Source organism: Martes martes (genome assembly GCF_963455335.1).
Source record: "Martes martes genome assembly, chromosome: 6".
NCBI lineage: Eukaryota > Metazoa > Chordata > Mammalia > Carnivora > Mustelidae > Martes > Martes martes.
This window is the reverse complement of record NC_137893.1, coordinates 26,348,885-26,370,851: the sequence shown is the minus strand read 5'-3', so window position 1 is coordinate 26,370,851 and position 21,967 is coordinate 26,348,885. Positions and strand designations below refer to the sequence as shown.

Genomic DNA, 21,967 nt, shown 5'->3' with positions numbered 1-21,967 from the left:
ACAGTAAACAGATCAGTGGTTGTCAGGGGTTGGGGGGAGGAGAGAGGTAAACAGAGGGAGCATGGAGGATTTTTAGGGCAGTGAAGATATCCCATAGGATACTATAATGATGGCTACATGTCATTACAGATTTGTCCAAACCCACAGAATGTGCAACAGCAAGGGTCAACCATAATGCAAACTAGGGACTCTGGGTGATTACGATGTGTCAACGTAGGTTCATCAATTGTACCAACTGTCCACTCTGGTGGGCAATGCTGATAATGGGGAAGGCTGTGTTGTGGGGACAGGGGTATACTGGAAATCTCTGGTACCTTCTCCTCAATTTTGCTGTGAACCTAAAATGTCCTAAAAAATTAAGTCTTACATTTTTTTATTTTTTTGCCTTTCCTAAACAGTCTGGCAAAGGCTTCTTTGCTCATCCCTGTTTCCCAGAGCCATGCACCTGGGACTTGCTATACTGGATTATTACAAGTTGTGAGTCTGTCTGGAGCTAACCTTAGACAACCCTCTGAGGTTCCATGAATACAGAATTAATCAGCTCAACCACTAAGTGGTTTGGGCCACAGGGAATAAGTGCATCGTGTTCCAAATTGCCCTGGCTGCTCGTGGTCGCCCAAGTTCAACTCAAGGTACAAAAGTCTAAATAGCCTGGGTTCAAGACACCGTCTTCACTGTGTGCCTCCATGGGAAACAAGGTCAGCTGGCCTCCACCGGCCAGATGCACATGTCCTGACAGCCAGAGCTGGAGTTATTGTTGGCCCTGAGGCTTTACTTAGAATTTGGTATCTGTTGTTTACTGCAGTAGTAGACAGCTACCCTTCAGAGACCAGGGAGAGACAGCGTCTGGTACGTATGTGCCTAGATGTACATACAGATGCACTGAGAGTTTCTTGCTTTTGAGAGATCTAGTTTAATGCTCTGATGGCTATTTTTACTTTGGACCAGCAGGCCTGAGTCTAGAAGCCCTATTCTCTGGTTTTAGATCTAAAAAACTCCATTAAAGGGAGAAAAGAGAAAGACTGAGGCAAAATGAATAAGACAAGACAAAGGGGAAGAACAAAGCATTACGACAACAAATTAGAGCTTGTTCAGAAACTGCCCGGCAGTACAGAACTTGGCAACTTTTCAAACTTCACAGCCGTAATAGTCACAGATAGTGTTTCATTGCTTGGCATGGAACCTGTCCCTTTACATGAGGTCAGTGAGCCCTTTCTTGCCCAGGTAATAAGGAGCTTGTTCCTGAGTCACATGGAGTCCTTGCAGGAGGTTTATAGGCCCTTAGGGACACTGGCTTTTGTTAAGAATAGGTGAGTCACCCCTATCCTGTTCTCCTCATTGCCCTTTATCCATTTAAATTGTTTAAGCAATGAAATTTTCAAAGTTAAAACTCTGGAACCAGTATAAGTTGGGGAAGTAAATGGTGAACCCAAACAGCAGTGGGTTGAGAACGATAGTCCGAAAGAAATGGATTTTTCTCAGTTCCTGTCCACTGGCTGCCACTGTTCCTCAGGGCAGAAGGGACATGGCATAGGACCGCCTGACATGGGATTCCTAACCTGTTAGTTTCCAAGTCCTGGTGCTGGGCATGGTTTCTACAGGGCTGTGGGCACTTTCCCCAGACCCTCTGGGTCCTCTGAAAGGCACATGGGAAAGTAGAGCTTGCCGGCATTCTGGATCTACCATCAGACCTACTTACAGAAGAACATCACTCTCTTGGTTTCAGTAGCCCCGACAGCAAGCTGTCATGACATTAAGATTCCTCACAATTGGCTGCTCTGTGACTCTCTCTTTCTCTTTCTCTCTCTCTCTCTCTCTCTCTCTCACACACACACACACACACACACACACACACACACACACAAAGTAGATGAGGCGTCGCTGCCACTTGGCTGAACCCCATGATGAAAGAGCCGCTTCGGCACCTGCCTAGCTCTCTCCCCTATGTCTGCTGACTGTGCTGGGACCAGTGATTGCCACAAAGCCAGTAGGGACAAAAGGGCCATGCAGGAGCTTGAAAAGCAAACGAGGGAAGGGCAGAAATGTTTTTGGCCAGACTGCTCTTAAGATAGGGACTGCTCGGTCAACATTAAGCTGCCAATGGAGCCAGGCTCCTGGGACAGATCAGGGTATGTGTGTGGCTTTGGTGACAACAAAAATCCGGGCAGCCAAGTGGAGAAGCAGGAAAAACCAAAATGACAAAATGAATGTGATCAACTGAAAAAAAGTTACAGAGAGAACTGTTTACTTTGGGCAAAATTAACCCATACCGCGGAACACAGTATCATAACTTATAAGCATGGCTTTTTTTTTCCTTTTCCCTCAAAACAAGGAACATATTTTCTCTATATGATGTAAGACTACACTTCTAGAATTATATTTTAATTCGGTTTAACAACAGCACAAATTATTCTGTCTGTTTTAGAAAACAGGTTTTTCATGTCAGATGAGACTATATAGACTATGCTTTTAGTTACTCTGCACTGTGTGTATCCTGATCTGTACAGACCAAAGGCTGAATCTCAGGTTTTACGTGTTCACACTAATTTTTTTAAATCAACCTAGAACACCAGTTGGTCCTGTACCCAGAAGAGAGACTCAGGATATAAGATGAATGAGTGCACCGTTTTAGGCTTTCGCATTTCCCTGTGTTCTAAGCATCTGTTTTACTGTTTTATTCCCATTATGTAATTCTGGCTATACTACAGCATATGGGATTTTCAGTAACACAGCATTCCATTTCCATTTCCCAAAAGAAACCCAAACAGTAGTCTGATTTTTCAGCTGAGTAACACTGGTGAAAAGACTCTCACCTGGAGATAAAAAGGAAGTAAACTGATAGAAGATTTCGGTGTCCTTCTTCTGACCGCTGTACCCCACAATGCTGCCGACCTCCAGGGGAAAGGTCTTGAGGAGAGCACCGGTGGCCAGGTCGTGAAGCTGCAGAGTGTTCCTCACGTCATGAAGGTAGCATAACACCAAAAAGTTAGACCTCACGCAAGCGACCCATTCTGAAAAGGTAAGGACAGATGAAAGCTAACATAGCTTTGAAAGTAGTGAAAAGCAGACTTATTTCACTGAACAACAGTTCTTTAGCTTTCCATTGTGCTACACAGCAATAAGACTTGCAAAGTGATTTTATAACTGGATGTAATCATTCATCTAGTTCCAGCACATTCCTTTAATAAATTATTACTGTCATGTCCAGAAGAAACAAAATATTCTACAAAATATTTTGTGATACAAATAATCCTGCCTACTTATTTTGGGCCCAGTATCATGGTATAGGAGGTAGAACCATGTCTGTCAGGGCTGTTTTTCCAACGAAAATATACTGCACCCCAGGTATGTGCCAGATACCCTGCAAAGTCCTGGAGAAACAGGCAGGCAGATGATGTCACTTCTGCCCTTAAGATACAATCATATAAAAATACAAGTAATAACATGCAAGTAGAGGTTAAGTGATTGCCTGGTTGGGGACCCAAAACACACAAGAGCCCTTAAGCAAGTGCTGAACTGCACCTTGAGTACAGGGGTGCGAGGGGAAGGGTGCCTAGGGTGGTGTCTGAGACAGGACAGCTCTCTGGGGGATGAGGTGGTGGGAGGACAGGCAACTCAAGGAAGGACAGCCAAAGCTGGGAATGGAGAGAGAGAAAAGGAATATGAATGACCAGCAGTGAGGGAGGGAGACTGGTAAAGAGAACAAGTGAGACATCCATTTCCAAGAAGAAAAAAAGTCGCTCACTGTTGGGTGGGAGGAGAGGGTGGTGGCATGCAGGGGATCTGGTGAGCTGGACAGGGGAGGTTAGTGCTCACTGAGCCATTACGGGGAAGGTACTGTTTGCACTGAAGGATGACATGAACAACGATGATAGCAACGAAGGATGCAGAACAGTGGGGGGGTCTACGGAAGGAGGGAGGGGAGACGAGGAAGAACACTACGGCCATCGTTAGCCAGTCAAGCCACATCAAGGTGGAACAAAGTCTAGGGAGGGAAGAAAAGAAACGCCATTTCCCAGAAGAATCATCAGGACGTGGTAATTGTGAGGATATGGACAGTAAGGCAGAGAGAGGAGTCCTCCTCAACTCCCAGGGTTGCGACGAGGTCAGGAATGGTGCAGTTGGTGACAGAGCCAGGACAGGAGGTGAGGGGGCTGATGGGGAGAGGAGAAAGCGGAAGGGCAGACCCAGAGCACTACCTGTACTGGTGTGCACAGGATCGGCCTGAGGTAAGGACAGCCCCACAGCCCCCCCGCCCCACTCCCCCTGGAGGGAGAGATGCTATAGTACATGTAAGGACAGGGTGACAGGTAATGTAGCTCCCACACGTGGAAAAGACAAGCCTTTCATGCTGTGGGGTGTGGTGGGGGGAGGGTCCTGACACCTATTCTTACAACCCAAAAGAAACTAGCGGTTCATGCTTATAAGATTATTAATTATCAATATGAACAGGACATTGGCCAGAGGGAACTCGGGAGGATGACTGGGGCCTCCGTGGTGCTAGGCTGTCTGGACTACCATGGCCAGCTTTTCCGCCAAGTGAGGACAGAAGAACTCTTCCATCTAAAAGTAATTTGCTCATTGTCCAATGCAATTTGTTTAAAGTGCCTCAATCAAGCAATATATTTCAGGTGGCCTTAATGTTTTAAAGAAAGTACAGGGGAAAAACGGAGGTAAATTATTTCTGTCAAAGAATAATCACTCTGTGTTAACTATGAGCGTGTCAGAATTATAAAACGGACGGAGTGAATGAGGAAAAGACAAGGTGATTTGTCGACTGTCATTAATAAAAGCTCTGACTTTATGGCTGCACTTTATGACTCATCTCTGGTTTTTATTCTCCATAGGGCATTCTGTGCTAATGATATATAGCAAATGCAACAGCACTTCTCTTTGAATTGATGAGTTCTGATGAATATTGAAGGTTTCCTCTTTCTAAAGAACTTATAACCTTAGAGGAGGAAGATTATAAAGATATATCACGTCCCCCCAAATCTCCAAGCATCGATTTGCATCTCATTTGATCTACAAGTGAAAGAGAATGTCACCTTAAGACATAAGTAGAACCACTTCCTCAGGACTTTAAAGGCAGAAAACTCACATGTTTGGGGAGATGTTTCCATCTCCGACAGCTCCCTATATAAGGATCACTGGTGCAACCTGACTTGCTCCTGAAAAACACCCAGGCCACCTACATGAAGACTTATGCCACTAAAGGCTCACCTGGACCCACCAAATACGATGGGGCAAAATTCACGTGGCACTTAGGAAGCACTCACTGAATGCTGGCTCTTGCCACCCTTTGGGGGGGATATTCTGTCTCGGTTTGGCTTGAAGCCATCAGGCTACTGAAGTCACTACAAACCAGATTCCTCATACGAAGATGTTGAAGGAAATGGCCAAAACCGTGTCCCTTGGCTCATGGATCCCTCATCCAAATATAAATGAGGGTCAGGCGGTGAATGAAGATTCTGAGGCAGGTGGAGAAATGTCCTTGAAGAGATCCCCTGTCATGTTCTGCACCCGCCTCCCTCCCCCCACCCAAGGGAGAAGCCCAGCTTATCAGAGAGCCAAACCTGAGAAGCTAAAAGGACTATGACTGGACATCTAGAAGCCAGAGGAAGGGCCTGGGATACACTGCTGCCTCAGAGTTCCAGATGTGGGTTTTGCAGGAAGGAGCAGGCATGGGGTTTGTCTTGGGTCCTGTCCTAAAGAACTTCCCAGAAGGACGTGGAGACCTCAGTAGAGAAGAAAGGGGTGGAGTGCACTCAGATGCCCAAGGGCTGAGGAGAATCTCAAGCAAACACCCATGGTAGTGCTTCTTCCAGGGCCAAGGGAACTGCAGAAACAAGGGCCCAGCAGGAAGCCCTCCCTGAGACAGTCCGTTGTTTGTCCTTTCCCTTCTACCCCTATGCAAGGCCAGGTTTAATGTGCCAAGCACAGGGCATACTGCCCTGAGCTAAGGGGGAAAGAATCCCCTACTTTTCTTGGATGTGAACCTGGACCTGTCTGATTTTAGTACTTGTGCTTTAATTCACTGAAAGTCACAGTAAGAACTGCTTTATCAGACAGGGCCACTCTGCAGATCTCAAAAGGAATTGCTTTCCTAATTTCGTATCTTATACCTTCACAATTTGGGATGGCCCTAGATTTTATCCTATTCAACCCATCAGCACAATTTCACATCTTACAAGTCTTCCTTGGCTTGAAGGTACCAGACTCTCCTTTTGTATAAAAAATGGTAGCAAACTTCGTGGGTCTTAGTCTCATCAAATTAGCTTTCAGGCAATGAATAATTTATAAAGCAGCATATCATTTTTAGAAAATCACAGAGAAAATGAGTAAGAGGGAACTTAGGGGCACTCTGAAACAATTGCTAAAGGAAGGTTCTCAAGAGGTTAATGTAGCTCCGTGCACATAGGAAGTTTCAGTGACATCTGACAACAGTCTCTTCTTTTCCAACGAGAGGACTGTAGATCCACTCCGAAATCTACAACAGGTATAATACAAACAGCCAAAGGTTATTCAAAAGCCTAAAAGCTAAGGATTCTGATCTAAATGGTTTACTACACAGAGAGGCAACTGATATTAAAACAACAATACACTACCGCTGGAAGCCTGGATTCATACTCCACAATTTTCTGAAGACCCTGCGTGACGTCGTACTAACCACACAGATGCTGTTCAGACACTTCGCTCTCGATGACTGAAAGTTGAAGGCTCTTTACCTTGTAACCAGTCTCCAGAGAATGAGAGCTGTACCAGTTTTTGGCCTTCTCACTAAAAACAAAAGCACACAGTGTTTCAGTAGCACGGAATCTTACCTAAGACATCCTTCTCGTGCTCAGGAACAAGCACTTTCCACTTCGACTCCTCGGGATCTGTGAAGTCGATGTTGATCAGGCGATAGTTAGGCGAATGGCGATTTGTCTTGAACGTGAACACCGTCCCCTCATTGGTCACATAGTCATATTCTCCTTCAAAGTTGTCGATCAGTTTTACCCACTTCAGGATTCCTGGTGAGAGACCAAAGATCCCTGTCACCTCTCCTGTGCTAAAAGCAGTGTGGTTTATTTATGTGTATGGAAGGGAGGACAGCAAAGTCTGTCCATGGAACACAAAGCAGACACAGTATTTGGGAGATCTAAGGCTTGAGACAGAGGAAGGACAAGTGCAGGTGAATTTTAAGGTTTTTAAAAATGTGAAGAAATTTTTCTCCTGAAAACCCCGGCAATGAAGGAGACTGAAGGCTCTCTCCCCTCAGCATCCTGCCCCATGGAATCTGGGAAATCCTCTTCCACCTGAGCGTGTCTCCTATCGGAACGCTACCTTCTACCTCAACTGCCGCCACACCATGCCACATCTTCATCAGTCCCCTCCGGGTCTTCTGGCAGTGGCTCTCCCCCGGGATGATTTCACACACGTGCACACACATAGATACACGCAAGACACACATACACACACAGATGATATCACTAACACACACATACACACACACAACCAGGGTTGATTTTACACTAAATGCCACTTATAAAATAAAAAATATAAATTAAAAAAAAAACCACCAGGAAGACATCTATTTCACAATGTGACGGACACAGATGTTCAGAACACCTTTCAAAAGTTTTATAAACAAATGAGCCCTATGATTTCTAAACTACTGAAAGGCAATGCCAGATCTTAGCTACTCTCTAACTAATCTCCTACCTTGAATTTCTCAGTGAAACTGCTAATTTGGATAGTTTGTTTATATTCCTTGAGTCTTTCGAGGCTATTTTACATTATCTCATTCATCTCCATAGCATAATATCTTATATGATTTTTTCACTGAATTAAATTTATCAAGAAAAATACACTCTGATGATAGAGAGGTTTGTTTTTTTTTTTGAGACATAACTGAATTAAAACCCCAGCTCAACTATTTAATGGTGTGACCTTGAGTAATCTCTTTATCCTCCGCTAAGCTTCATTTTCCTCAACTGTAAACTAGGAAGAGGAAGTTTATTCAAAAATTTTTATAAAGTGACTACTAATACCTACCCCACAACAAAAACTCAATAAATATTATGTTAAAACAAATGACAAGAATTAAAATAATAAGCAGTTAAACAAAAGCTATAGCTTTCTTATATGCCAGCAATAACCAGTTAGAAAACACGGAATGAGGACAGCCCTCTCTTACAGCAGAAGCAAAATTAATACTTAGGGAGGCAGGGCACCTGGGTGGCTCAGTTGGTTAAGTGACTGCCTTCGGCTCAGGTTATGATCTTGGAGTCCCAGGATCTAGTCCCACATTGGGCTCCCTGCTCAGCAGGGAGTCTGCTTCTCCCTATGACCCTCCCCCCGTCATGCTCTCTCATTCTCTTTAAAATAAATATATAAAATCTTAAAAAAAAAAAAAGGAATGCACTTAACATGAAATGTGGAATCTATATGAAGAAGGCTCTAAAACTTCCCTAAGGCATCCTAAAGCAACAACAACAAAAATACCCTGAATAATTGGAAACACATACCGTTATCTCTAGATGGGAAGCCTCAGTATTTCAAAGGTGCAAATAATCCCAAAGGAAATCTATAACTTTGATATAATTCCAATCACAATTCAATTGAGAGTTTTAGGGAATCTGACAACATCATTCTAAAGAGAGAGGGGGGAAGCAGGCCCCCTGCCGAGCAGAGAGCCGGACGCAGAGCTCAATCCTAGGACCCTGAGATCATGACCTGAGCTGAAGGCAGAAGCTTAGCCCACTGAGCCACCCAGGAGTCCCTTTAGCAATGCTTTTTACCTTAAAGTCTACTTTGATATTGAGACAGCTATGTGATTTTCATGGTAACATTTTGGGCCGGTTGTCCTCTACAAAATGATCCCAATTGCGTATTCATTTCTGAAAAGATTTTCTTTTCCAGGTCTCTTCACCACTCATGCTTTCCACTTCTTGGGTGGGCTACATTCCAGGTAATTTCTTTACATTCATTTTCTAATTCATTAATTCCCTCTTCAGCTGTGTCTAATTTCTTCAACCTAATAACTGAATTTTTTAATGTTAATAACCACATTCCTTATTTGCAGAAATTCTACTTAGTCTTCTTCCAGTCTGGTCATTCTTTATGATATGTCATTTCCTGCTCATACTTCTAAGCTTCTTGTTTGTTTATTTTTGTAAAAGCAGAATCACATTATTTATTTTTAAAAGTATTTTTAATGTACTTATTTTACATTAGGAATGGGATAAGTTCACTCTGCTACTTCTGGTTATTCTGTTGCTCATGCTGGTGATTTTGTCTGATTTGTGACTTTTTTTTTTTAAAGGTTTTATTTATTTATTTGACAGAGAGAGAGATCATGAGGCAGAGAGGCAGGCAGGGGGTGGGGGAGCAGGCTCTCTGCTGAGCAGAGAGCCTGATGTGGGGTTCGATCCCAGGACCCTGAGACCATGACCTGAGCCAAAGGCAGAGGCTTAACCCACTGAGCCACCCAGGCGCCCCTGTGACTTTTTTTCTTTAATTTGAGATTTTTGACTGTGAAATGATTTCCCTTGAAACATCATCTGTGGCAATTCGTGCAGGCCTGGTTAAAGTGGCACTCCTCCAGAGAAGACTTCCATTTGGCTTCCGTTTGCCTGTTGGCAATGAACCTGGGAACCCTTTAAGTTAAATTCTTGGCATGAGGACTTTTGGACCTCAGAGGGGCAATCCAGACAACCGTACCCATGTCAGTCTTTCTCAAGCTTTAGGAGAATTCACATCCTGCTGCTCCCTCTCCCTCACTAGTGCGAAGGTAAAGGCAGGCAGGTTTTCCTCCTCTCCTCACTCTCCATTTCCCCCCTCCCAGGTTTCTTTCTTAATCACCGTTACATTGACAGTTTCCCTTATTAGACTTTCCAACATGGAGAACCAGAGGCTTTATCCTCCATCCCCTTGCCCTAGGTGGCCATCAGATGGGAACTCAACCACCAAAGCCCAGGAGGAACATCCCAGGATTCCCGCTTTCATTTTGTCTTTGGTCTCTACGGTTTCTCTTGTTTTGTGTACTAATTTAGCAATATATTTAGAAAGATACTTTATAAACTTCTTACAGCATTTCAGTTATTTCAACTGGGAGGTTACTCAGAATATATAATCTGCTAAACTCCTTCAACGAGAAATCCTTACACTTAACTTTTATAAAGATTAAACTGTGCATTCAAATTATAATTTTTTTTTTCAGTGACAAACTGCTAATCTCAAAAGCAGGTAACCCAAGGTAACTTCATTTTTTAATTTACAGAAAACAATGCTTTAAAAGGGAAAAAAAAACCAAAAAATATTCCTTAGAAGAGTAAGTAAATAACTAAAAAATTAGTGGGTAATGTAAAAATTACAATCAGAAAGGTACGTTTGTTTATAGTAGAATGATGAATCACAATTTTCTGGACTATGACATTTGTAGACACAAGAGTTTTGGCTCAGGAAAATGTCAGATTCCTTAAATGTTCCCCTGACAATAAAACATTTCCTGATGTGCAACCTTTATTTCTCAAAGTAACCATCTTACGGTTTCTACCTGAAAAGGTCTTGCAGCCATTGTAGTGATATTTATTATGACCCTAGCCACCCCACCCCCAACACAAAAGTCACTGAAGCATCTACCAAAGGCACAGTAGACATTTCCTTCACTATCTCTATATAATCAGGTGAGCCTGAAGATGTGGCACATTTGCTTTAAATAATCAAGGCTCCAGTGAACACCGAAACAACAGAGTGTGTGGTCGTTATCTACCATCAAATTCTGGAGTATTAACCTCAGTCATTAATAAATACTACAAGTCATAAATTCATTCAAATTTGAGTTATGTGGCTGGATTTATACAAAGGAGGTTCAGAGTACTGGCCCTCATGGGGCAGCATGTTTAAAATCTTCTGCTCTCCTGAGCTCCTTGCTCCTCAGGGCTCTGGCACAAAATAATTCAAGAGAAATGGTATTTCAGTTGAACAATGGGGCTCACTCAGTTTTGCTGTTCACAAGTCAGAACTCTATTGATTTAAATGGAACATAGAAAAATTACTTTTAAAAAAGAGACATGGCTTAACTCCCAAACACCTCGGTTTTTTGCCAACCTTTTCTTAGATTCGTTTCTCTGTAAGTGACATTATTCACTCTGAAGCCAAAAGAATCCAATTCCCAAACTTCTTCACATTAAAGTTAAAATTACTTTTTATAGACCTGATTCTTGGTGGGGGAATGATTTGTTTACTGAGTGAAAATTAGCTTAAAATAATTCATCTTATGCTTTCCCTAGAGCAAAGTCATTACTTTTATTGCTTTCTTTGAAAATGCATGGTATTAACTATGTTTCATAGAAAATTTTTGTAAGCTCTCTAGCAACAGGAGCTAAAAAGTGCTTTTATACTTTATGAAACACTATGTAACAACATAAACAAATGGAAAGTGTGGTCTTGCTCTAAAAAACGGGGGTAAGGTGGCTGTTCCTGGCCTGACACCTTCCTTCTATCTCCCCTGCCTCACAGTGATGGTTAGAACATGGGTTTGGGTGTATCGGCTGACCTGAGTCTGAATCTTTACCTCAGGAAAGTGAACTGGCCTCACATCCCAGGCTCCGGGGGATAACAACATGTGCTCCTCAGAGGTTGTTGAGAAGGCTACGTGAATTCTCGACACTCTTCGCTCAGAATTTGGCACACAGAAAATGTTCAACAGTCAATACTTACTACTATTCCAAATAATCCCAGTGTTCTTCAAATGACAAAAATAAGCTAAATGTGGCTTCTGAACAGCATGATTTGCTAATAGTGAACTTTAAAATCTAATTTCCATCTGTCACAACACACAGCTATTTTCCTAGAAAAAGCCCTTAAAATCACTCATTTTAAAATTAGTGAAAATACTAATTTTATCACTACTACTTATTTTACTTCAAAATCCATGTCTTGCTTATTTTTTTGCTATCTTTTGATGTTTCCATTCTTTTTGCCTTTCTTGCATTCCCGCTCTGAAACGCAGTTTTCTAATGACTCTCTGTCTCCCAGAGAGGCCCTCCTCCCCAGTTCTCTGGCTCTTCACACTCAGCTGAGCTTTCTACACTTCAGACAAGTCCTTTGTTTCAAGTTTCTCAAATGTTTATCTCCCCCTTTCCACTCTACCCCCAAAAGACGCCCCAGCCCCACACGGCATGACCTGTGGAGTCACTACGGTCCCGGCTACCTAGAAACAAGAGGTGTGCCCTGCGTTAGCCAGAGATGGCTAAAGGAGCCATTTAGGCGTCTGATGGATACTGAGCTCCTTTTATTTTTACATGTAATCTGGAATGTAGATGCATTTCTTATTCAGAAGAAAGCCAATTTCTTTAATGACATGGAAGTACTAAAACAACATGCTGAGTGCTGGAAACTTCATCAGCCTAGAAGGCGCAAACTTTCAGCAAAAAAGGAAAAAGCAGAGAGACAGGTTGATGAAAGTCTGGATGAAGTAAGTGTGAGGTGGTATTTCCTTACGAAGATCAATGATGCCCGCACCACCTGTCTTTTCTGCCAAAGGCTTTGTTAATGCTGCAATAGGGAGCAAAGACCACTTTGGGCCTGTCTGGAGGACGGCGACGTTCGTGCCAGGAGTACATTATGTCACTAACAAGGATTTCAGGCTCTGATAGATCTTTTCACCTAATAATTGCTTCCTAAAGATTCTACTTAAAAACCTCTAATACAACAAGTTTAAATTCATTCAGAACTGGGCCAAATGGTCAGAGTCTCTTTTGTTGGTCACCCTATAAAAGAAGAAATAAAGTCTCTGACCTTTCACAGAAAAATTGAAAGAACCAAAAAGAGAGGGAACAACAACAACAAAAAACCAGAGGGGAGTGGGAGGGAGCTGAGTGTTTTCAACTCCAGACCTGTCCTACCTCTGAGCCTGGGCCTGTGTGCCAGGTCACAGCACCGCTGCGCCCTGAAATTGGGCCCAGCAGGTGGGGAGCACACCAGGGGAAGAAGAACAGCATGGATTGGGCCACGGCTATGTGTCTGCTGCTATGTGTCTATTCATAACTAAACAGGTAACATTTATACAATCCTGCATTTCAGACTGAAACATATGTATCTGTTGACAGTGTGAAGACAACAGAAGCAATCGGATTTAAAGTCCGTAGTCTCATACTTTTCCAATAAAACTATTCAGAAATGTACATTAACTATATTGAACACTAAGATAAATTTGTATAAGAGAATGTTGAAAACCATCGTTTATATTTTCAGGGTATAAATTAAATTTTAATGAAATTTTTTAAAGTCCAAATATTTGAAAGAAGAGCAGATCTAAGGCCTGATGTTTAACAGTAATAGAGAAAGTATATGAAAATTTATTCCCAATTTAGTTGATATGAAGTAACTTTACATATTATTGACCCCTGAACAGTGCAAGGGTCAGGAACACCATCCCCTGCAGAGTCAAAAATCCACGTATAATTTTACCTCCCTCAAAACTTTACTACTGGACCATTGTCGACTGGAAGCTTTCCTGACAACACCACCATTCAATTAGCATATATTTTGTATGTTATATGTATTATATACAGTATCCTTACAATAACCTAAGCTACAGGGAAGTAACCACTAAAAAATCATGAGAGAAAATACCTTTACAGTTTAATACTGTATTTATTATCAAGAAAAGGAAAAATCAGTGTATATATGGATGTGCAAAGGTCAAATTAGGGCTGTTCAAGGGCCAACTGCATATTCAAAATAGGATAATAAACTTAGGAAACAAAATACATATATAATTCAAAAAACTATTAAGAAAAGTAGAGAAAATATAACTAAGAAAATCTAGACACGGATCATTTTCTTCCAAGGTTCAGAATGATTAATTTCAACTAATCTACAGGCATCAATCACATTAAGAATCACAGGAGTCAAGACTCAGCTGTCTTTTCTACTGCAGAATGATTAAATTGTCACACCAGCCTGGGGGCCTAAGTGATTTCCTCACTTCTGATCTTAAACAAGGAACAGACAAAGAGAAGCAAAAATCTTCTGCTCGTACAATATACAGGACTGGAGAAACATGGTCTGTACCTAGTCATCATTCTCAGAGTTTAGCAAAAGATAAAAATTCAACTTAAAAAAATTTAGGTGGCCAGAAAAGTGAAGATTCAAAATGCTTCCAAGAAAATTTAACAGTTACTGATGGAAGTTGGCTTATAAAGCAGGGTCCTCTGAGCACCAGGAGCCACAAAGGGCCAAGGATATTTAAGACAAGCTGGAACCCACCTTCTATGAGTCTATGTTAAAGAAAAAAAATTATCTCACACTTGTTAAAATGGTAAAGAAGACTGTAATTAGGACTGCTGAGATAGGTGTCAAGACTATCACAATAAGAGAGAGAGATCAGACTTAACTCCAAATACAAAAGACAGCTGGGGATTTATAGCCAATGAGCAGAACGGACAGAGGGGTAGTCACTGAGAGGACACATGGAGTAGAGGGATTCTTGTGAAACTGACCCAAGAACATTCTTGGTGATGGCAGGTCAAAGTCATCAGCATGTGGCGGACAGTGGCAGGAGATGGAAGGGGTGAGGAATTTAACCAGATATCAAGGGTGATCAGATATGGAGGGTAGGGGATTCTCTCTAAACTGATGTAGTGAGATTCTTGTTACAACTAAGCTATGTTGGTCCAATGAGGGAGGAGGAGGCCGAGGAACCAAGGTTGAGGCCTAGTTAGGAAGAGGACTTAGGGAAGCCTGAGTAAAGTCTGGTCAAGGACAGAGTCCTTGTTATCTGTCAGGCACTGCTCTAGGTGCTGGGCAATCCAGAAAGCAAGACAGAGAAGGTCCCTGATCTCATGCAGCTCACAATTACTCAAAGTGTTCTTATTGTTTTTGTTTTATTTTTGTATGGAGAGAAAAAGAAATCAGAATTTGGCAAAAGAGAACAGTCAACTGTAGAAGGAAAGCTGTCAACCGAAGGCATGAGAAAGTGTGCTCACGGCTAAGATAAAAATCTCTCCTTCCCCAAAGAAAGTAGAGAGCAACTCAGAACACGTCTCCGGCAGCCAGCACAGAAGGGGGTGCGATGATTTTTGGAGGGCACCTACTTGGCAGTTTTGAACACCTAAGAAATCATATATATGCCTAGTGCTGTTTCTACACAGTGGTGAATGAGGCGAGTCAGAGGACTTACCTGGACAGAAGGGTCAGGAAAGGAGCAGCCAACTACCCTGATTTGCAGTTCTGGGGAAAAGCTATGGTCCACAGTTTGTAACAGATATCATTCTTAAGCGAAAATACTGCAGATGTAAATGGTGGAAAGGAGGTTCTCCAAGGAGAGATCTGGCTAACAGAGTGGCAAGATGGTCAGCAGGTTGGAGAAGAAAAATTGGAATTTACAAGACAAATGTAAATGACAAAGGAATCCAGTTTCACAGGGAACTCCTTTAACTCTCAAGACTCTAGGATTTTTTTCCCATCCTGTATTTTTGTAGTTTTGTTTTCTCTGTGTCTTGTTTTTTCTATGATATTGTATAGCCATCAGCCACTTTTTTGTGCTTTTTGTGATTCTCATTTCAAAATGCACAGGGGAAGAAGGTTTTCTTGGGAGGCAAAGTTGACAGAAAAGTTAAAAAGTGCTACCTAAGTAAAATTATTTAGTTTTCCAGACAAGCAATTCAACGATGCCCTAATAAATGAAGAATTAATTTGCATGAAAATGCTGATCATTTCCCCTGCCTTTAAGGCAAGAAAGATTAAAATCATAGCAGAAAGGCTTTAGGTTAAATTTCAGCAATATAAAATGAAAGATTTCATAACAGATTTAGTTTTTGGTCACCGGCTATTCAAGTTTAACTCATCTAATAGTTAACTAGCACATTTAGCATTTCAGTTAAATGTTAGTTATTATTCCCCTCATTTAAAAAAATATAACAAACATGGAACAGGTAAGGAAATAGCAAGAAAAAGATCTCTGGCATATAAACCCCCGAAATTTCAATTATCAACCTGTAAAAATTAGACACCTCCCCACACAGTCTTGCACTTAGAGACACACCTATTTATGTTTTTGTTAATGAAAGCACTTTTTTTTTTATTATGAATCTGGCTTTGCAGGAAACAAGTCAATACCAAGATCTGTGTTTAGAGCAGCTTTGATACGGAACGTTAACTATTTATTCTAGGACTTCCTCAATCTGTTTTCCCATGGTAACCCAAATCAAAGTGTGCTCATTTCAAATATTCCTCTTTCAGTCAAGAAACAATGGAAAAAAGAAGGGAGGAATTCCTGAGAACCTACTATGTGCCAGGAACCCTGCTAAGCTGTGTTCCACACTCTTCATTATGCCTGATGTAGGTATTCCTTCCCCATTGGTAGTCATGGAAACAGTGAGAGAAAACATTCCCACCCCAGGCTCACCAGTTAGTCAGTCTTGGAGCTGAGACTAAAATTCACATCTGACTTGGAAGTGTTCTGGTTATTGTTGCAATACATCCAATCCTGATCAGTAGGGATTATTTAAAAAATTTTTAACGATCACTATCTTGATCTGCCAGGGCTCTCCTGTTATAAACTAACTATACTTAATGTCTTCAACAGTTTAACTCATAGTACTTGTCTCTTTGAACGGTAATAATCATATCACTGACTCCTAATGAACCAGCTGTCAATGAAAACAAACGAACAAGCTCTCTTTAATACTGTTGTATGCAACTGACTTAAACCCAAGCGCAGAAATAGATCCCCATTTCATCTTAATTAGTACTGGACGATCATTGTGACTGTCCAGAGCTTTCAGAATCCTAGGACTGCCATTCAAAGGAGTAACTACTCTGAGGTTTATGTCATCCACAGAGTTAATGCTAGTGAAGCAATGATGAAAAAGAGATGGCAAGCTGAGCCAGACCCAGACATTAGCAGCTGTCACTGGCCAACACTCCCCAGTGCCTTCAGTATGCATATCAGTGTACAAATCAAAGCTTCAAATCCACCTATCCTACTCTTCGCTTCCAAATCTATAGGATACCACATACTTTTATATATATATATATTTTTTTAAAGATTTTATTTATTTATTTGACAGAGAGAGATAGATCACAAGTAGGCAGAGAGGCAGGCAGAGAGAGAGGGAGAAGCAGGCTCCCTGCTGAGCAGAGAGCCCGATACAGGGCTCGATCCCAGGACCCTGGGATCATGACCTGAGCCGAAGGCAGAGGCTTTAACCCACTGAGCCACCCAGGCGCCCCTACCACATACTTTTTTAAGTGCCTCAATGAATTCCAAATACTGGTCAGTTTAGTCACCTTATTAAAAAATGAAATCAGGTTAGTATGGTCAGATTTGTTTGCTCTCCCTGTGGTTTTCCATGAGTTCACTCGGATGGTCTTTTTGACGTGTCTGGAGTTAATCAATCAAATACTGACAGTGGTGTTACTGCAAAGGTGTTTTGTAGGTGTGATTAAAGACCATAATCAGTTGACTTTAGGTAAAGGAGATTATCCTAGATAATCTAGGCAGGTCTGATTCAATCAGTTGAAATGCCTTCTCCGGGAATTGAGGTTTCTCTGAGAAAGAAATACCACCTGTGGATGGCAGCTTCAGCCTGTGCCTGAAAATTCCAGACTGTTTTTCCTTGTAGCCTGCCCTACTGATTTCAGATTTAGCTAGCCAGTCCTCAAATCACAGAGGCCCATTTCTTACAAAACATCTCTTAAGGTATGTCTCCTACTGGTTCTGCTTCTTTGGGTAAACTCTGATAGATACCTTCACAAGTCATCAATAGCTCAAAACTACATATACCTAGGAGTAACTCTAACAAGTAGTATGTGGTTATGGGGCACCTCGCTGGCTCAGTCAGTAGAGCATGAGACTCCTGATCTCAGGATTGTGAGTTCAAAGCCCTATGTTGGGCATAGAGCTTATGTAAAAGTTAAAAAAGTTAAAAAAAAAAAAAAGTGGTTCGACTGAGAGATCAAATACCAAATAAATTTACAGGTTTACACATAGCCCTAGTCCAACATATGGCTGGACTTCTGTTCAGATCATGACAAAATAACCTTAAAATTCCTCTGGACGATTTAAAAAAGAGAGAGAACAACTGGAAAATGGTAATTGCTAACGTAAGAGCACTGGGCTCTTCACCTAGACTGCAAAACAGCCACCTAAGAAGCAGAGACAACAACAGTCAGGTAACTCAAGGAAGATCCAACTGGGAAGGCCAGCTGGGAGCTGGCTTGTTTTGTGAACAGGAGCTTCCCAGCTGCATGCATTATTGTCATTTATGGTTCCTTAGACACTTCCCTTCGTTCTCCTTCATGTTCTTTCAGGGCTACAGTGTCTGGCATTTTATTTGTGATGGCCTGGTGTACCTCTGTGCCATCTTCCTTCCAGAATCTCAATCTCTAGGTATCATACCCTCTTCTCTAATTCTTCCATAATATGGCAATGATAAATTGGGGGATAAAAAGTATGCAAGGTTTAAAAAAAAAAAAAAGATAAAGACCAAGAGGTTTGGAAGAAAACAGGCTTTCCTTGAGTTCTGCCAGCCCTTTTGTAAGTTTCAGCCAGTTATTACTATTATTAAAGCGGACACAGCAATACGAGTTCAGTATACCGGTCTATGGAAGAAATTCTCTTCCTTGTATTTAGAGGAAATTAAGCAATTTGTGTTTTTTGATTTGTTAACTTGCATCATTTAATAACAAGTCTACCTAATAATGTAAAGATATAATAACAAAGTAATAAAAAGAAAATGAAACTGGCGCTCTCTGGAGGAAGAATGACGGAACTGGAATTTGTAATAAAGTGGGGAAAGGCAAAGTCCTTTCCACCATCTCAGACTCACAAAGGAATACTGTGAGGGTGACAGCAGAGTAACAGCTGTCCCTGTTTCTTCCAGATCTCATTCTTCAGAGGTTCAGTTCCGTGTCGACTAGACTGGAAACTCAAGCGAACAATTCTTAGGTGCTGGTTTTGCTCTTGTCAAAGAACGTGAAAACTGGTGTGGTTGTTGCAACTTCCTTTTGAGATCAAAATGGGTGTATCTTTTTTTTTTTTTTAAACAGAAAAAGCCCTACAAGTATCTTTATTAAATGGATATATATGTCACACCTGAATCAATCTGCTGACTTCATCCTGCTGCATCTGGGAATGGCGCTCTGCAGTATCTAAGAATGTCGGGATGTGGATCTTGCTCAGAGAAGTTTAAAAATGATGCAATGTCCGATCAATAAAAAAAGAAAATTGTATATTTTCTTATCATAATGTAACAGAATGAAGTAATCTAATAATTTAAAATGCACTCAAATTATATAGTCTGAAAATATGCATCACATTCTCTAAAATATATTTATTTTAACCAGAACAGTGTAATTAGTTTCCTGTCCTTATCCGAGTGCCAGCCTATCTGTGCAGTTTTGGGGTCTGGGTATTCTTAGCATAGTAAATTGTGCAGCTGGAAAGCTTTAGCGCTCGATAATGCTGCTGCTATGACCTAGAGGCTCGAAGAGAACAACATTTAAAATGAGCCACCGCCACGATCTGTAGCTGGCTGGTCCTATGCTTACTCTCATGATGTATAAGGCTCCCAGAAAGCAAAATCAGGCTGTTACTGTGCATGTGGCTCAGTGCTAGGAAACCATCTTATAATTACCTGTTAACCTCGCTAATTCTCACTGGTCTCTTCCTTTTGCCTGTGACAGTTTGAACCATTACATCTAGACAATTACAGTGCTTTACAGACCAAAGAGCTAGATTCTCTTTTACACTCTTCATCTGCAATAATCAACAGACCCATCCACATTCATATGGAAAATATATGGTTAACCTCAATTTATGGAGAAAATGCTAAAGCCAACAAAGAGCTTCATTCAATTTTTCCTCATTTTATGCAACAATACCGAAAGAAAAAATAAGAACTGAGGGTTCATACGGCTGAATGGAAGGAGGTTTCTTGGGAAATCAATTAGAAGATCAAAATAATTGCTTCTTAATGGAGCTTTCTGGACTAATTGCCTGTTTGAAAGATAACTTACCACTGATGCCATTGGATTCCTGCTGTAGGTCACAGTACCAGAGTCGGTTTACTGGATCACATCCTTCCCTTATTGATAATAAGACATAGCGACCATCGTCAGACAACTAGGAAGGAAATAAAAACAGGGCAGGGGGCTGATTAGAAAATCTCTTTTGTGAAACCACTGTTAACTAAAAAATAAAGGTTAACCTCAAATGTCATATGGTTACCCCAAATTTATGACTGGCAAAGAAAGTCAGAAAAAAGATAAACATCAATTTTAATTTATTTTACTCTTGCATCACAGTTTGAAAAAAAAAAAAAGCATAGTGAAATACTTCAATGGAAAATATCAACATATAACTGCATGTCGTGACTCAATATGATTTTTATTTAAATTCATAGTCTAGGCTTTAACTGAGAATACACGCGATCTGCCATTCTGAATATCAATATCCCTGACCTTGAAATTTCGTCTTGGGTCACATATTTAAAAATTGTTGTAAATGAGTAAGAATTAGCAAAACAGGCAGGACACAAGGAAGTTCATCCGTGGTGCGACCTGGTGACGTGATGTGGTTTCTACTGAGCAGCTCCTTGGGTATCTTTAGTTGCCTCTACAACACGACGTCAAAGACCAAAAGCCTGTGCTTCTGTGGATTTCCTTGGTAGTATTAAACAGGAGAATCTCAGGTAGCAAAAACAATCTTGGTAGACTAATATGACAAACAATATATTATGAATTTGAGTTGCCAAAATTAAATAGAAGTGGTTTCAACCTCTATATAAATGCACACACATATCCTTTTGGAATTAACTTTTTTAATTCAACGTGATTTTAAAAATCAATTCATGTCAACATATGTATATTTAATTCATTTTTAATTGCTATGCAGTATTCTGATCTAGAAATATACCACAATTAATTGATCCTTTTTCCCACGAATAAATGTTTTATTTCTATTTTCTTCCTTTTACAAGCAACACGTCACAAAAACTCTGCACACGTTAATTTGTGGCCTTATCTGTATTTCCAGGTCTATAAAGAGAAGTGAAATTGCTCAGTGGCAGGATATGCACATATTCAACCTTGTGAGGTGGTGCCAAATTATTTTCTGAAATGGTTGTACCCACTTACATCTGACGTGTCACAGTGAATGACAGTTCCTGTTTTTCCGCATCCTACTACGATGGCTAACTTTACCTAGCAACTTGGCTAGACCGTGGTACCCAGATATTTGGTCAAACATTATTCTGGATGTTTCTGTGAAGGTGTTTTTTGGATGACATTGACATTTAAATTGGTGGATTCTTAAAGGTGATTACGCTCCATAATGTGAGTATGCCTCATCCAACCAGCCCAGAGCCTTAACAGAAAAATGGTGACCGTCCCAGGCGAGGAGGAGTTCTGCCAGCAGACCTCCCTTAGACTCAAACTGAAACTCTGGATTTCCAGCCTGCCAATGTACCTTTAAGACTTTGGACTCGTAAAGCCTTCATGATCATGTTAGCCAACTCTTTATTTTTTAATTTATTTTCAAAGATTTTATTTATTTATTTGACAGAGATCACAAGTAGGCAGAGAGGCAGGCAGAGAGAGAGAGAGAGAGGAGGAAGCAGGCTCCCCGCTGAGCAAAGAGCCTGATGCGGGGCTCGATCCCAGGACCCTGGGATCACGACCCGAGCTGAAGGCAGAGGCTTTAACCCACTGAGCCACCCAGGCGCCCCTAGCCAACTCTTTAAAAACAAATCTCTCTATATATACATACACATAACCTGTTGGTTCTGTTTGTCTTCAGAAGCCTCACACTTACCAACAAGTGTTACTCTTTTATATGTTCATTCCACAAATATTTGCTAAACAGCCATTATGTGCAAGACATTTAAAGATACATTAGTGAACATCTCAGGAAAAAAATGTTCTAGTGGAGGAGACACATATGGAATTATGTAGCATATTATAAAATGAC

The 21,967-nt window shown here is 41.1% G+C and overlaps 1 protein-coding gene across 1 annotated transcript in view; it reads right to left on the bottom strand.

The window, feature by feature from the left end:
- The window catches only part of PREP (prolyl endopeptidase), a 113,681-nt gene that overhangs the window by 44,273 nt on the left and 47,441 nt on the right, over nucleotides 1–21,967 (bottom strand). The window contains exons 7-9 of the mRNA XM_080806672.1: nucleotides 20,017–20,122; nucleotides 6,825–7,016; nucleotides 2,814–3,011 (exon numbers count right to left, since the gene is read on the bottom strand). Of these exons, the coding sequence (XP_080662798.1) occupies nucleotides 2,814–3,011; nucleotides 6,825–7,016; nucleotides 20,017–20,122 (496 nt within the window). The remainder of the gene's footprint in view (nucleotides 1–2,813; nucleotides 3,012–6,824; nucleotides 7,017–20,016; nucleotides 20,123–21,967) is intronic.